The sequence below is a fragment of the Pantherophis guttatus genome, chromosome 8, assembly GCF_059756535.1.
Source record: "Pantherophis guttatus breed Tessera chromosome 8, ASM5975653v1, whole genome shotgun sequence".
Lineage (NCBI taxonomy): Eukaryota > Metazoa > Chordata > Lepidosauria > Squamata > Colubridae > Pantherophis > Pantherophis guttatus.
In genome coordinates, this window is record NC_142070.1 from 39,484,238 (window position 1) to 39,502,161 (window position 17,924).

At 38.4% G+C, this 17,924-nt stretch overlaps 1 protein-coding gene across 9 annotated transcripts in view; it reads left to right on the plus strand.

The window, feature by feature from the left end:
* PDE5A (phosphodiesterase 5A) overlaps window positions 1–17,924 on the plus strand; it is a 104,551-nt gene that overhangs the window by 31,058 nt on the left and 55,569 nt on the right. For all 9 annotated transcript variants that reach the window (XM_034442872.3, XM_087874620.1, XM_034442869.3 and 6 more), the window contains exons 2-3: window positions 11,525–12,101; window positions 15,682–15,771. In XM_034442872.3, the coding sequence (XP_034298763.1) occupies window positions 11,529–12,101; window positions 15,682–15,771 (663 nt within the window). In that variant the 5' untranslated portion in view covers window positions 11,525–11,528. The remainder of the gene's footprint in view (window positions 1–11,524; window positions 12,102–15,681; window positions 15,772–17,924) is intronic.

The window sequence follows — 17,924 nt, forward strand, 5'->3', positions numbered from 1 at the left end:
GCAGTCTGAGCAAATAGATACTCCTATGTATACTTGGAATTAGGTTGATTTCTTTTTAAAGTAAGAATCATAAATATATGGTTTTTTTAAGGCCATGAATCATTTTATGTTTTTAAGAAAGATTTATAATGGGATGGAGGTTACACAAAACATAATACCATATATGTGATATGGTATATATAATACCATATATGTGATTTGAAACTAGCCTGACACTGTACTTCGTGCATTCAACAATCTCTTGTTTGTTTATTTGTTTTTAAGAGGAGAGTAACTTTGATGGAAATTAAAATTTCAAATCTCATTTTGAAAATTTATACCTGTTGAAACATGGAAAAAAATATCATTGACCTGCCTAAGACCTTCCTAACAAAACTTTTAGCTTTTATAAAGGGAGAGTTTGGCTGGCATTGATATCAGAGTTGTACTAAAGTTCAGATTATATAAATATATTGTGTAATGGCACTTCTCAGAGGTACACTTTCTGAAGAGATTGTGTATGTGCAGTACTGTAAATATAAAATGGTGTGATCATATGATTATTGGGATTTAGGATCTCAAAATAAATTCATGGGTGACAATATTCAGTGTTAATGCACTTAAAACCTAGAAAGAATTACGCCCCACTTTTTCAAAAGTATTCAAGTGCTTTGATAAAAACGTTTGTATCCTGACTCTTTAAAGGGAAATATGTCTAAAGTACCACTTTTCTTTTTTAAAACTTTGAAAAAAAATAATATCTGATTCAGAATTAAAACACTTTTTAATAAGAAAGTGAGTAAATCCTTATCTTAGTACAGGAGAATTAAAGATTAAGAACATTTTAGTACTTAAGATGTCAATTTAAAAGCTAGTATTAATAAGTAATTATGCAACATCCTAATTTTACCATTTTCCTAACAGTATGTTAGTACGAAGTATTTTAAAATACAGAAGAGGTACGCAATATGGTTCAGAATTCTGAGAGTATCAAGTAGTTGGTTAAGAAACTAGTTATCCAGGGGATAGTGATGCTCTTTTAAAGGGTTATTTTTAAAGTTTAAGTCTTTTATAACTTAAATGTTATAAGGGATAACATTCAAGGGATGAGTTGCAGGGTGTTTAATATTAGAAAGACGCATTTGCAGTATGAAAGATTTTATTACAAGCTATGTGTTGCTTTGTGAAGTTGTATGATGTTTAATATACATATACATAATTTTCATATTCCAGTGGGAATAGTTTTCATGATGGAAGAGGAATGCTCCAGTCAAATGTAGCATCTATGCAGCTCATCTTCTGTCCAGTATGCAAAAAATCTAGTGTGTCTATGTGCAAAAGATCTCTTATCAGTTTTATATGCCTTCCAGATAATAATATTTGATAGTGGTTTCCATATTCATATGTATTTTTCACACGTGACAGGTGGTAAAATTCATGCAATTTTGTCTGTGGAATTACTTCTGTTTGGATATTGTGCATGTTCCCTTTTTAGTTTGTTTCTAAAAACTGTCAGGTTGAGACTGCTGTTTAAAAAAATGTGTGAAGTGGATTGGGCTAAAAGACTGCCCAGGGTACAACTGATAAATATTTGAATCTTATCTTTGAATACGTTTGTCCACCGCAGTTTCTAAATGAAACAAGAGGCTAAAAATTATTGGATAAAAAGTGACTATTTTTATTTCAGATTTGCAATAAGATTTAATTTGGCTGTATTCTTTATTCTTCCATGCCCAGAGCTCTAATTAATCTGTCACAAGATCTCTAGCCAGAAAAAAACCCCATAATTACAGCAGAACTATAGTATAATAACTCTTCCTCTTCCGCTATAACCTTGGATTCCAAATAAATCTGTATGATAGTATATGTTTAATTTTTTTAAACAAAAATCATGAAAAGATTTAAAAGTGGTTTAGATTGAGTAACAGCATTTATGCTAAGAGAGTCTATTGATGATATAAGAGAAGCAAATGTGATCCTGTTAACAAGTTTCACAACAGATTCTTCCTCGGCCAAATGTTTCATAAGTTTTAATAAGCCACACTGAACTGAATTTTTAATTCCAGAAAAATAAGGTTGGCCTGCGCCTGAAAGCTAGTTTCATAAATGCACATACTTAATGGTTAGCTTGATTCTATTAATGTATGTCTCTTGAGATTAGCTCATGCTGGCCTAGATCAATCTTTCCCAGCCTTGGAGAGAGGGATCCTGGAAGCCAAATCCTTGTATTCAGCCCATAGGCCATGCGCTGCCCACCCCTAATGAGCAGTGTTGAAATAAGAAAAAAAAAATGCTTTCCAGCCTCATGATCCATCATTCCCTCTCAGAATAACTTCTGTTTGGTAACTCTTAAGCTTTGTTTTACTTTTCTGATATTTTGAGCATGGGATCAGAAGGCAATAAAAATAGAAGAGTAAATAAATCTGCTTATTTTGTTTGCAGTCTTGACTTTTCCGTTTCCTTGGTTTTACTACGTTTGTCTCAATACTTACAATGAAAAATCCATAATATTGCTAAACTACCCTTGCATTCTTTATAATTAGATCTTAAGGTACATAAGTTAACTTGCTAGGTGGCCAAGAATAACAATTTAACAGAAGGGCACTTTTTAAGCTTTTGCTTTAACAAACAGATCATAATGTTTGCCTAAAATAAAAATAAAAGCTGGCAAGAAGCAAGAATTAATAATTTTATACAAAACGAATGTAGGACTGACTGTAATTTGACTCTGGTTAATGTAATGTTCATTGGGGCAACTCTCAATTTTTAATGTTGTCTTAAATTAAATAAAAGCTTCAGTTGCTTCCTTGTTTGAATGCTGGCATGTATATTGTCAAACACAGATTACAGTGCAATTCAGCTGGTGCCTTTTCCCATGTCATGCTTTTGACTTCTTCCTGTTTCATCTGCAGAAGATAGGAAGAAAACAGACACAACATAATCAAATTCTTTTTTGGTGAAGAGACTATATATGTGGTTTCTTAGCTTGTAATATTGGAATGCTAAGTATTTACAAATATATCTGGTTGTGACACTAATGCAACTAATCTTGTATATGTGTAGTTATTTTATTTTGTTGTATTCAATGCACAGGGTAAAACAATCTCAGATTAAATCTCTCCAGGACTGAGTTGTTGTACATCAGTAAATACCTAGGTATATTAGTTCCAATATTTTCTCTGTGCCAGGTCATGTTCTCCTGAAGAAGTTGGTGCATGGTTTTAAGAGATTCTCTTGGACTTATGGCTAATGCTTAAAAAGCAGGTGGAAGCTGTGGCCAGTGATAATTCTTCTTAAACCAGGATGCTCTGGTGTGAGTAACTCACGCTTTGATCACTACTTGATTGGCTTACTATAAATTGCTCTATGTATTAGTAAGGCATCCACCTTTAACAATGATTTCCTTTTTTTAAAAAAATTTTTAAAAAGCAAAACTTTATTCATTCTTAAAAAAAGCATTTAAAACATACAAAAGCTTGATTAAGTTGCCAGTTAACTTAATCAAGAAACAAATTTGCATATACATATACAATAATCAACTTCAACTACTAACTAATTTCTATTATTATATATACATATATACAAACCTACAGTGACATATTTCATTTTCTATCTATCTGACAGTGCATTTTTTCTTTAGTTATGATAATTTCCTCTAAATTTCATCTCAACCCATTTGGCCTCCTTTGATTTATCCACTGGTACCATCTATTCCATATCCTAAAATATTTTGAGTCCTCCTTATCCTGTAACTCTAAGGTTAATTTGTCCATTTCTGCGTACGTGTGATAATCCTTCTTAAATCAGGATGCTCTGGTGTGAGTAACTCACGCTTTGATCACTACTTGATTGGCTTACTATAAGTTGCTCTATGTATTAGTAAGGCATCCACCTTTAACAATGATTTCCAAGTTACAGCTGGTCCAGAAGGTGGCAGCAAAACTGCTGATGGATCAATTCAATAGAATAGAATAGAATAGAATTCTTTATTGGCCAAGTGGGATTGGACACACAAAGAATTTGTCTTGGTGCATATGGTCTCAGTGTACATAAAAGAAAAGATACATTCGTCAAGAATCATAAGGTACAACATGTAATTATACTCATAGGATATAAATAAGCAATCAAATCATATTAGGAAACAATATAAATCGTAAGGATACAAGCAATAAACTTATAGTCATACAGTCATAAGTGGGAGGAGATGGGTGATAGGAATGATGAGAAGATTAATAGTAGTGGAGACTTATTAAATAGTTTGATAGTGTTGAGGGATTTGTTTAGCAGAGTGATGGCGTTTGGGAAAAAACTGTTCTTGTGTCTACCCTGTTTCTCTGAAAATAAGACCTCCCCGGATAATAAGCCCAATCGGGCTTTTAAGCACATGTGCTAAAATAAGCCCCCCCAAAAAATAAGCCCTCCCTGAAAATATTTAAATGCATGCGCAGCGGGTCCCCGCCATTTCCTCTGGTTAGGGTTAGGGAGACAGAGCTGGAAATCAGGTAAGATGACTCCGAGTGCCCCAAAACAATAAGACCCCCTCGAAAATAAGGCCAAGCGCTTATTTCAGGGTTCAAAAAATATAAGACAGGGTCTTATTTTTGGGGAAACACGGTAGTTGTTCTGGTGTGCAGTGCTCTATAGCATCGTTTTGAGGGTAGGAGTTGAAACAGTTTATGCCCAGGATGCGAGGGGTCTGTAAATATTTACACAGCCCTCTTTTTGACTCCTACAGGTCCACAATGGAAGGCAGGTTGGTAGTAATTGTTTTTTCTGCAGTTCTAATTATCCTCTGAAGTCTGTGAGTTGCAGAACCAAACCAGACAGTTATAAAGGTGCAGATTGTCACTCAATAATTCCTCTGTATTAATTAATTAATCAGTTAATTCTCTCATAAAGTCACTGTGCTGTTTCTTAACAATTGATAACAATTGGTATGAAATTGGTAACAATTTCATAGTTTTTGGTAACCAAAAACCATGAAGACTAAACAAATGAATATCTGGTAACACCAAGCACTGCCTTGCCAGAATTGAGTTTGCGTATCTGGTGAGAACATCTCAGGAAGATCCAAGAGTCAGTCTCTGCTATGAAGTGAACAGGACATGATTAAAACAATAAGGCTTAACTCTTTATCTCCATCTTATGGAATGTAAAGCTCTTTACTTTGTCATTTGTACAAGTTTTTTCAAGAGAGTTTTATTTCAGTGAACTTTTTAGTAGAATGGGCTATAAACCTGCAACATAAATAATAAAATAAGAAGATAGCATCAAGTCTGAAGCAGATTTCAAAAACCACACAAAATAAAACTAAATTTCAGCCAACAGTAAGAGAACCAGAAGGACTACAAGGGCTTTTTGAAGTGGTGAATGCAAAGATCTTTACCTGGTAGTGAATTGAGCAATGTGACCATTGCTATCCAGTATGCTATTAGTTTTAAACTTTCAATGTTTTGGTATTGTCAGATAAAGAATAGGGTCTCTGTGTTAGAAGAAACATTCAATATTAATGCACTGAGCAGATCTCCCAAAGTTCAGTTCGATTTTGGTGTCCCTTATTACTAATTGTTAATAAGTACTGCATAAATATAAGCCTTATTGCTAGAAAGGTGGATTGAGCTATCATGAGAAAGGAATAACACACTGAGAAAAAAACCTTTTGTTTTTATTCCTAAAATCAGTTTATTTAAAAGTTAGAGTTGACTGATGACATTTATATAATGTCAAAACTCTAGGGAGGGGAATATGTCAGCTTTCCCCACTGGAAAACATCTGGTTAAAGCTACAATTCTCCATATTGATATAATGGAATAAACTCCACTGAACCTGGCAAGATATATTATGGTTAGGCATGTATTGGATTTCCTAGTGAAAAGACAGGTTTTCTTTCTTCTTTTGTGTTTGTATAATTTGTACAGTATTATGTATATGGTTATGTTTAAGTCAAACTGAATTTATATATATGTATAATTTATATTTCGCTGATAAAGAAATAAAGTCTCCCTTTATTTCTTTATCAGTGAAATATAAATTTGGTATAAAATGGTTTGTCGTGAATGCGACTTCTTGAGGGCTCCTGGATTGGAGCTGAAAGGCATATATATATATATATATATATATACCATATCTGGATAATACCAAGCAGAGAAAGTTGAAAGTATCAAGTTGATAAATACTTGGCTCAATTTTAAATAGTTTTGTTATGTGAGGATAAAAGGCAAAAATCCATATTAATCTAGTTTAGTTTGACCCATTACAAATTGGGAAAGGTATTATGGGTCTCTCTAGCCCTATATGATTCTCCCCCCCCCCCAATTTTAGGGGGAATAAATACTGGATAAATACAACATTCTTTTTGTTGTAATAGGTGAATAGTGTTTTTGATATCATAATTACTGGGCTATATAGATTCCTTCCCTAATATTTGAATTGTCTTCTAGCTTTCTCTCTGCATGGTCATATCAGTTGAGTACCTTCATATTTACAGAAGGCAAGAATCCTGTTTGGTTATAGCTTTTTATTAAAGCAGAGGATGATTTATTGTCTTATAGGAAGGAAACAATCCATCTTTGGTGAGCATCATATTCCTACCCATATTCACCCCTAAAATTTGGCACAAATGAACCAGAACTCAGCTCCAGAAAGCCTGGATATCAGTTAGTACTATTCTCTGCCCTAACAAACCACAAACTTTTTGTTTCCAAGGAAGCTTATGTCTAACTACAATCTGAAAAATTGGCAATCATTGCTCCACCATCTGTAAAAAAAAAATAAAAATAAAGCTCTGAACAATCAGACCTTGTAGCATTACTGTATTCCAAGACCTGTACTGTGAGAAGCAAATTGAATCCCATAACAGCAATCTGTTGTACTTTACTCTGAAAATGTGACGAATTCCAGAAATAGCTTTAATAATGGCATGCTTGGTATACATATTACAGCAGAAAGATATACATCTGTATATAAATTATTATCTTTCCCTTCTGAATTCACCCTCAAAGCTTCTATCATGCTTCTCCATAAAGCCATCACTAAGAGTTTTCCCTTGCATAATTCAGTGCTGTGACTCCTCTTAATTCATTCTTATAAACAAATTTTTAGCAGTACGTAGACGTGTACAGAAAAACTCTTCAGCCAAACTTTCTGTCAATCAGAATAACAATATTTCACCTTTCCTCCTTGTTTTCAATCTTGTCCAAGTGAAATCTTGTAAACCTGGACAAAGGTTCACTTTGACAAAGTAATTCAAGCCATGGTGGTGACCCAACTCACTTTGCCATAGTAAGAAGCTGCCGGTTTCATCTTAACAAATTTGGGCCTTTGCTACATGAGAAGGCTGTTTTTTGCCTTTTTGCCCAATGCTGTCTAAAGTGCTTTCGGACTTTGCTTTGGGATTACACACAGCTTTCATTGAATCTGCTCAGCTTGGACATATTTAGTTCATACAAGGGTTCGAGGCTGGGCACTTTCATTGCAACCCATTCTGAAAATATGACTAACTAAAAGAAGTAGTGAATACTGAAATCCACTGCACCGAAAGTACGATCTCCACTATTTTTCCACGCAACTTGAATAAATAGATGTATGCTAAATAAATAAATATGTAAATAACTAGAATGTGAATAATTGACACTGGCAACACTTTTATAATATAAACATAGTTTTATGTAGTGGTTAAGGCACCAGGTTTAGAAAGCAGGAGACCATGAGTTGTAGTCTCTCTTTAACCATGAAAGCCAGCTGGGTGAATTCTCTCTCTTGGCCCAATCCTCCTCACAAGGTTGTTGTTGTGGGGAAAATAGGAGAATAAAAGAGTGTTGGATATGTTGATTACCTTGAGCTATTTGTAAAAATAATAAAAGGATACAAATAAATAAATAAAACAAAAATAGATAAAAACATTTGGAAGGTTTTGCATAATATCTTTAGACTAGTAGGAGTAATTAAAGATAGATCAGCTTTATATGTTGGCTATTATTTTATGTCTGAAATCTGTTATATTTCTCAATTTATTAGGAATAAGAAGGATATGTATATATGAAATTAAATATGAAAAACTTAATCATTCAATTTGATGTGAAATGGCATCCTGTTTATGAAGCATACATTTCTAAATCAGATGTTGATAACTTGGTGTCCACCAACAGGGGTGTCAAACTGGCGGCCCCCGGGCCGGATGCATCACGTGCAAGCCACACTCACCTCAGTTCCACAAAGGGGGGGGAAAGTCACGATGTGTCATGTGACGGCAATGTGATGCCGAACGTTTGACACTTGTGCTCTATCAGCTAAAATAATTTTTTAAAATGTGAAATATCTTGAGATTTTAGGTTTTCAATGGTCATCTACAACATTTCATTTGCTTTATTGACCACATTTGTGGTCAATAAAGCTCCCCTCATTCGTGATTTGATTGAGGAGGAAACCGCAGACCTGGCATGCATTACGGAAACCTGGTTGGGCTCAGAGGGGGGTGTCTCTCTGACTGAATTGTGCCCACCAGGTTTCCGGGTGCTGCACCAGCCAAGAGCCCAGGTAGGGGAGGGGGGATGGCGGTGGTTATTAGGGAGGTCCTTAGTCCGCGGGAGGTCACTGCTCCTAAGATTGACAGGTGTGAGGCCCTCCTCATGAGGTGGGGCCAGTATGGTCAGTTGGGCTTGTTGATTGTGTACCTGTCTCCCAGCTGCATATCAACAGCCCTGCCCGGGCTGCTCGACGCCCTCTCGGGGCTGGTGGTGGAGTTTCCCAGGCTTATTGTTCTGGGGGACTTCAATCTGCTGTCCCTGGGTATGGCGTCGGGTGTGACTCGGGAGTTCATGGCTTCCATGGCAGCTATGGACCACCCAGATTATCCAGGGCCCAACTCATGGGGGGGGGCACACACCTGATCTGGTTTTTGTCTCGGAGCAGTGGCGAGATGAGTTTGGTGGGGGATCCCCTACTATTTATCCCCTGTCATGGACCGACCATTATCTCCTTCGGCTAGGCTTCCATTACGCCGCCCCTCCTCGCTGGGAGGTGGAACTGACCATCTGGTTCTGCCCCAGTCGCCTGATGGACCCTGAGAGGTTCCAGAAGGAGCTTGGGATGATCCCTCTCTCTCTCTCCCATGCCCCGGTCACGACCCTGGTAGAGGCCTGGGAAGAGGCTGCTACCGGGGCTCTGAATCGGGTCGTTCCTTTGCGGCCTCTGACTCGTCGCAGATCCCGGCCGGCTCCCTGGTTTACCGAGGAGCTCCGGGAGATGAAGCAGCGTAGACGAGGCTCTAGAGAGCTGTTGGAAGGCAAGCCGTTCCGAATCCGACCGATTTCAATTAAGGTTGGCCATACAGGCCTACCTGGTGGAGTTGGCGCCGGCAAAGCGCCCCTACTTCACCGATGTTATCGCGTCCGCAGAAAATCGCCCGGCTGCCCTGTTCAGGGTGTCCCGCTCCCTCTTAAATCAGAGGGTGAGGGAAGATCCTTTACAGGGACGAGCCGAGGAGTTTGATCAGCACCTGTCGGACAAAATCGCTTGGATTCAGGACGGCTTGGACTCTGACTGGACAGAGTCAGACGGGGGTGAGACAGCGGGTCCTGTGTTTTGGGAAGAGTTCGATTCTGTTACCCCAGAGGAAGTGGACAGGATCATGGGGAAGCTGAGTGCGACCACCTGTGTGTTGGACCCGTGTCCCTCCTGGCTGGTTTATTCGGCCCGGAAGATGACACGAGGCTGGATCCAGGTGGTGATAGCGGCTTCTTTGAGGGAGGGAAACTTCCCAACCGCCTTGAAGGAGGCGGTGGTGAGGCCCCTCGTCAAGAAGCTGGCCTTGGACCCAGCTGTATTAAATCATTTTCGTCCAGTCTCCAACCTTCGCTTTTTAGCGAAGGTTGTTGAGAATGTGGTTGCACGTCAGCTCCCGCTGGTCCTGGATGAAGCGGATTACCTCGACCCGTGCCAATCTGGTTTCAGGCTATAGCACGGAGACGGCATTGGTCGCACTGGTGGATGATCTCTGGAGGTCCCGGGACGGAGGTCATTCCTCCCTTCTTGTCCTTCTGGATCTTTCGGCGGCATTTGATACCATCGACCACAGTATCTTGCTGCGTCGCCTCGAGAGGTTGGGAGTGGGAGGCACTGTTTTACGGTGGTTCTCCTCCTACCTTTCGGGTCGAACACAAGCGGTGTTGGCGGGGGGCAGAGATCGACCTTGAGGCCCCTCACCTGTGGGATGCCTCAGGGGTCGGTTCTCTCGCCTCTCCTGTTCAACATCTATATGAAACCGCTAGGGGAGATCATCCGTGGTTTTGGGGTGAGGTATCATCAGTACGCTGATGATACTCAGCTTTATATTTCCACCCCGAACCAACCCAGTGATGCCCTCGATGTGATGGCCTGGTGCCTGGAAGCGGTACAGGTCTGGATGGGTAGAAACAAATTGCAACTCAACCCGGCCAAGACCGAGTGGCTGTGGGTACCGGCATCTCGGTTCAGGGGAGAGGTGCCATCGCTGACTATAGGGGGTGAAGTTTTGCCCCCTGTAGACAGGGTGCGCAACTTGGGCGTCCTTCTGGATTCACGGTTGAGCTTAGAAGACCAGATAACGACCGTGACCAGGGGGGCATTCGCCCAGATACGTCTGGTGCGCCAGTTGTGTCCCTACTTGGACCGAGATGCCCTACACACAGTTACTCATGCGCTGGTCACCTCATGGATTGACTACTGCAACGCTGTCTACATGGGGCTGCCCTTGAGGACCACTCGGAGGCTTCAGCTGGTGCAAAATGCGGCCGCGCGGGTTGTGATGGGAGAATCCCGATACTCCCATGTTACACCCCTCCTGCGCGGTTTCATTGGCTACCGGTTGCCCTCCGGGTGAGATTCAAGGTGCTGGTGTTGACCTATACAGCCCTACATGGTTTAGGACCAGGATATTTGGCGGACCACCTACAGCCAGCAACAACATCCCATGGCCCGGTTCGCGCCCATAGAGAGGGCCTACTCAGGGTGCCGTCGGCTAGACAGTGGCGGCTGGCGGCCCCCAGGAGTAGAGCCTTCTCGGTTGGGGCGCCCACCCTCTGGAATCAACTCCCCTTGGAGCTCCGACTAGCGCCTGACCTTCGCACCTTCTGCCGGGAATTAAAAACTTGGCTTTTCAAATCCCTTGACCTGGTCTGATGACGGGGTTTTAAGGGTTTTAATGGGTTAATTTTAATTTTTTTAGATTTTAGTCTTTATTTTTATTGTGGCTTGTGTTTTATTGTTGTGAGCCGCCCTGAGTCCATTGTGAGATAGGGCGGCATATAAGCCGAATAAATAAATAAATTTCATGGGATGCCAAAATCTTTCAATGTTTTGCTTTTTTTATCCAGGTCATTTTTGTCACCGAGGGCTTCAGAGATATTGCTAGCTTATGTTAAACATTCAAGACAGTCTCTGAATTAGTTTTAAATAGAGAACCTCCTGAGGAAAAAGATATGGCTGTATAGATGTGCTTTTTTTCTCAGTGTATTGACACTACTTCTACCGATTGTCTTCTTATTTACTGTATTCTTCTCTTATGCAGAGAGATGGTCAATGCATGGTTTTCTGAGAGAGTTCATACTATTCCAGTGTGCAAAGAAGGGACCAAACATCACAGTGAAGCTTGTTCTTGTTCCACACGGACTGAAAGCACTAATTCCACACCACCGACTAGGAAGATATCTGCTTCTGAATTTGACAGACCTCTTAGGCCCATTGTTATCAAAGATTCTGTTGGAACAGTGAGTTTCTTGTCAGATACTGAAAAGAAGGAACAGATGCCTCTCCAATCTCGGACACTTGGAACCAATGCAGGGGATCAATGTTCAAGACTCTTAGAACTGGTGAAGGATATTTCTAGTCACCTGGATGTCACAGCCCTTTGTCATAAAATTTTCTTGCACATCAATGAACTCATAGCTGCCGATCGGTATTCCCTATTTCTGGTCTGTGAAGACAGTTCCAATGAGAAGTTTCTTATCAGCCGACTCTTTGATGTTGCAGAAGGTTCCACCTTAGAAGAAGCTTCAAACAACTGCATCCGCTTGGAATGGAACAAGGGAATTGTAGGCCATGTGGCAGCCTTTGGCCAGCCTTTGAATATCAAGAATGCCTATGAGGTAAATAAAGGATGCTTGCATGTGGTGTATGTTTGGGAACATTTTTATCTAGAGAGGCTGCTTTTTAAATAGATTAGAGCAGGAAAAACACACAACACATATAAGGAAAGCTATACTGAATTGACCAAAAGCTGCTTAGTCCAGCATCATGTTTTTACAGTTGTCAATGGGAAACCACAAGTAGGAGAGGGGAACGAAAGTACTCCTTTAATTGCATTCCCCCAGCAACCGGTAATCACTGGTTCATTTTCACCAACATTAGAAGTATCCTTTCTTCTAGAAGCCACTGAAAGCTTATATTTCATGCACCTAATAACTCCCTTTTAAGTTGTGCAAGTTTGTAATAATGTTATCATATCATTTATTTCAATATTTTAAAATACTCTTTATTGCAAATTATTCCTAAAGTGGGTTACAAATGTCAGTTGTAACACAGATCATTTCTTCTCAAATGTTTTACAACATCTGCTCTCATCAAACAGCCACTGTTGGAGTGATATATAACCTGTCCTCATTGTTCCTGTATCAGTGTAACAATGGCTGGGTGACAACTAGAACAGTGTTTCTCAACCTTGGAAGCTTGAAGATAGGTGGGCTTCAACTCCCAGTGCTGTTGGCTGGGGGATTCTGGGAGTTGAAGTCCACACATCTTCAAGCTATCAAGGTTGAGAAACACTGTACTAGAAGCTGCTATAAATCAAGGGAAAAAATGACCAAAGACTTAGCTCTCAGGTTTCTAATCTAAAACAAAGGGCACCCAAGAATAATGGAACGAAAAGAAGAAAAAGAAAGGGGGGGGGGAGAAATCTCACAAGCTTAAGCCCCAATTATTTATATTATTTTTCTTCACATTAAAAGAATGGCTGTTAGCTAGCTAACCGTTCAGGAGAAGTAAATGCAGATGGTCTCTAAGGAAAGGTAATCAAATAACAGTGCTTCCCTTTCTTTTGGTGTATAGCCTTAAGAACATAAGAATAGTATTGGGCAAGTAAATACATTCAAGGAACAACAAGCAGTGGAAGTAGTTCTTCTCTTACACTGTTTATTTGTTTGTTTGTTTGTTTATTCAAGTCATGTTGTTCCCCAACAAATGATATATCCAGAAGATACAGGAATTAAAACTAATAGACATTGATAAAGTAATCATATAATTTCTAAATGGGTAGTTTAACCAATTTGTGTTAATCTTGCCTCTTCTGAATCTCCCTACATTTAATTTCAGTGAGAGATTCCAAGTTCTAACATGGTGTGAGGTGAAGAAAAACATCTCCTGATCTGCATTTTTCAAAGCCTTTACTATTGTATGTACCCACCCTATAATGTTTCCTGTTGTCCCTTTTAACTTTACTTTTAGCTAAGATCCCTATGGATTACATCCAATCATTTTGGTTGCCCTTTCTTATACTTTCCATCGTCCTCAGTCTCCTTCAATTGAGTTTGTTGGAACAAAATTCTTGATCTACTTTCTTGATACTCAGATTGTTTTGAATACTTCCGTAATGACAGTGACCTGAACTGTACTTATTTACAAACTGTACTTATATATAAACTGTATTTATGTGTGTCTGCTCACACATTCTAATCACCCTATTGTTCCATGATGCTCCCCAGTTGTTCTCTGATACTCCCCAGCATGAACTTAATATTTTTGATAGTAGACACTGTAAGTGAACTGATTTACTAGAGGCCCAAATTTCTGTCCTTAAACTCTGTAAACATAAATTCACCCTAGCCCTGTTTATGCTGAACAAAATTTATCTCACATCCTATGTGCTGGCCCTTCCTCTTCTAATTATGTTACAGGATTGCATATCACTAAATCTTAGTTGTTCTAGTTAAATACTATGTCTTTTTATAAATAATGGGTCTCCGGCAAAGCAAGAAGTACAATTCTTCTTCTACTCAAGATGATCTGTTCCTCCTCTGCATGGTTTATATTTCACATTAGGCCTTACACTAAAAAGAACTGGGAAACGTACAATATATAGATGCAAATATGACATCTGCTATTAAACCATAATCTCTACAGAGGTTAATTTTATGTTTTTCTCCAAATAAAATATAGAATACGGTATTACTATGGTACATGACTGAAATAGTTAGCCCATGACCAACAGATCACAACTGTTTTCTCTGCACAACTTTTTAACAGCTTTTATTTATTTGTAAAATTAAACAATCCACATAAAATAACTGCTGAGGGTGACTTTCTGGGAAATTTGGTACAAAATATTTGCTTTGATGAAGCCTGAATACTTTTATTTGGTGGCTTTGAAGAGTACAAAACACTGACAGAAGAATTCTTTGTAATATAAAATTAAGCCTTCCAAAAAAAGTAATAAGATATTTTAAGCCAAATACCCATTCAAGACTTTTGGTTTAGGAAGCATTGAGAATGAAAGGGACTAAATAGAATACATATGTTCTTTTTCCACAGAAAAAAAGTTTGAATGTCCATTAGCCTATAAATTGGGAGCCTTTGTATTAGCTATTAATTGGAATAAATGTTGAGTTTAGATCTACAAAATATCTATGGTATAAAGTGTGGTAAATCTTGCACTTGTTTTGTTAATGAAAAATAAAGGTTAGACATTAATTAAAGAAGCTATCAATTTTCCAAATTTTGAAGGGTCAAAAAAAGCATTCGTACTAGTGTGTTTGAACTGTCTCAGTTCAGATTCTCCCCAAGTGTCACATTATGAGCTCTAGAATCAATTTAAGGCAAGTTTTTAAAACTGTTTTTCCTCAGTGGATTGTTTGAACATTTCTGTGGCTGTCAGTGGATCTTTTTTATATTTAGTATTTTTTTACTTTAATTTAAAATGAAAGATCGTTAAGTACATCTACAGCTCATATTTTATTTTATTTTTCTCTTATTACTGACCAACTAAAAAAGTAGGGAATTTAAGAGCACACCGTCAAAAAAATAAACTTTAACTGAGAATGGGAGATTAATAAAGTGGATGAGCAGTGTATTATGCAAGTCAAGTGCAGTTATTCCTGCTTACTCTGCAGCTTTTTTACTGATTTACTGATTGCATTGAATAGATTGTGTGAGCCACTGATGGAATTATGGTCGCTGGATCTCAGTTTGGAAACCTAACCTCAGTTTGAAAGATTATCTGCAGTTTAATTTCTATTTATCAAGAATACAGAGGAGAGATTCTTGATAAGCAGAAAATTTATTTCCTTTGGAAACTTCAGACAATAATCAGTCAGCTCAGGGTTGAAATGAGGGGTCTTTGGTGGCCTCTGAGCTTGGTTGTTTTCTTGCTGACTAGCACTGATGATGTTACCTAGTTTGGGTAACAAATTGAATATAAGAAAACAAACAAGCTCAGAGAGCATCAAAGACCTGCCAAAGTAGACTTTGTACAGACCTTTAGAGGAAAAAAATTTTTTTTTAAGACAGAAATTCCTAAATATGTTGAATCTTCTTATAGTCTGTCTCAGAATGGAAATATAATTTTCAGGAAGAATTGTTAGTTAGCTTTCCCACGGTTTTATGAAATTCAGTAAGTAAATAGGAACAATTTTTGAAAAAGTGTATGCACAGTTACATATTTTCTTTTTTTGCCAGGATCCCCGATTCAATGCTGAAGTGGACCAAATCACAGGCTATAAAACACAAAGCATTCTTTGTATGCCAATAAAGAACCATAGAGAAGAGGTAAATTTGATCATCTTCCTTTTATTCCATTCTAACATTTCTAGCTTTTGATTCTTTAAACCGTTTATTCTTTTGTTTGCCTTGTTAAAAAAGTTTATTTGCATATATTCCACAGAGTAACTTTTGATCTGCTCCATAAAGTATGAAGAATTGGTATACAGCCAGTTTCTCCTTTCAGTGTTGTCATTTTCCAAATAGCATTAGCCATTTTTGGCAATGTCAGTGGGTCTGTATTTTCCTTCTGTAAATATCCAAGTTTGTTTAATTCATCTTGCCTTTAGTTCAACAGATTTGGCATTCCAGTGTAGTTTTATATAAGTTATTGAGAAATCAGTAGACTATAAACGTGATACAATGAAAAAGGGCTATTTTAGAATCTTCATTAGAATATTCCCTAGTAAAACTGGTGACATAAACATATAGCATCATTGTCTTCAGTGGGAGTGGGAGGGTATCACACACAAATGCTTCCGTGTGAACTAGAATCTTTACCAGGTTTCCAGCTCACATGGAATCAGCCCTTGAAAAGCAAGGTTTGTGTTGTAAGCACAGAGACAGTCTTGTCACCTACTTGACCAGCTTTATAGGAAAGTGGAGAGCTGTTCACTGCTTCTCACCTGTTGGATTGAAGCAGTAGTGGGTTCTACTTATCTTTGCTACCAGTTTGGAATTGGGAGCGTGTGTGGCACTTCTGTGCATGCGCAGAATCTTCTGATGATGTCAGGGTCGGTGGGTGGAGCCTCCCACCGGTTTTACTACTGGTTCTGTAGAACCGGTCTGAACCTGGGTCAACCCACCACTGATTTGATGGCTCTGGCACACAAACAGCCTTTTTCTCCTTTGTTCTGTGGAGATCGGAATGCAAGAGAGAGACTTCCTGGGAAGTATTAGAGAAAAATACTCTAAAATAACAATATAAATTACCTGGAGCTTTCTTGAGGCACTTTGAAATTTCACCAAGCTGGGCTGTTTTGGTGAGGACTATGCCTAGTCCATTAGCCAGTCTTTCTGGAGATGCATGTCATCTTCTCCAAAACCTGACCCCAATGCAAAGTAATGTTACCCAAATTGTTTGGTTTAAACAGATTGCTTTATCCAAGTGAAATTCGTTGCTTCGTGCATGCCTGTTGCTTTGCAGCAATTATTCCCTGAAATTGCAAGGAAGTTGACCAAACAATTCAGGATGGAAGTAAATTGTGTTCAATTCATTATCCTAGAGCAATAGGAAAGGTATATCTTTGGGCAACTTTCATGATGTCTGCTAGGATGATTTTATTTATTCACTTAGATTATGCTAATCTGTTAAAAATGAGAAATATATTTGGGTTTTTTTGTCCCAAAGGTGCTTTTCCAAAAGGCAACTGGACTTTTTTTTTGGACTTCTTCTCATCCAAGAAACATCTTCAGTTTTGACTGTCAAAATTGAAGACATTTCTTGGATGAAAAATGAAACGTCTTCAAAGAAAAACAAAGTTCAGTTGCCTTTTGGAAAAGCACCTTTGAGGCAACCATGACCTGGATGACTGAGAATCTCCATAGATATTTGTTTTTGGCTAGAAAACAAAGCTCTAACCTCGCTCATCATTTTTATTCTAATCATATCTTTGGGACTTTCCCAGGCCATAAGCGATTTCAAGAAAATAAAACATGGGATTGGTTGCAACCTCGTTTTGCTTGGAAAAGTGCCCGCATGCCAAAATTAAAAAAAAAAAAACCTTGGCAATCATTAAAACTGGCCCTAAATCAACTAAAACAACTGAGTTGAACAGGATTGGGAGTGATGCCCGACTTCAAAACTCCATGACAGGAGGTTTTGTTCAGTCTATCCTTTATTCAGATAAGTGGCTGAAACAAAACAAGAACGTGTCAAGGCCTTCAGTCTGCAAGACTAGGCTTATGATAATTGAAAGTTTATGATAGCTTAAAGTTCTGACTTTAAGAGGTCTTTGGTGTATGGCAGTTTTTTCTTTCCTTTCCAATAATCCTAAAGAGATCAAAGTCTAATATATCTGAACCATATCATGTTGGGGAACCTGATTAACAGCAGATATCTAGCCAATCATCTTTTTAATTGGTGCAAAAATTGATGACATTTTTTAGAGTGAAATAACTGAATTGTTTAAAATAATTATTCAGTTTGATATAGTTCTTGA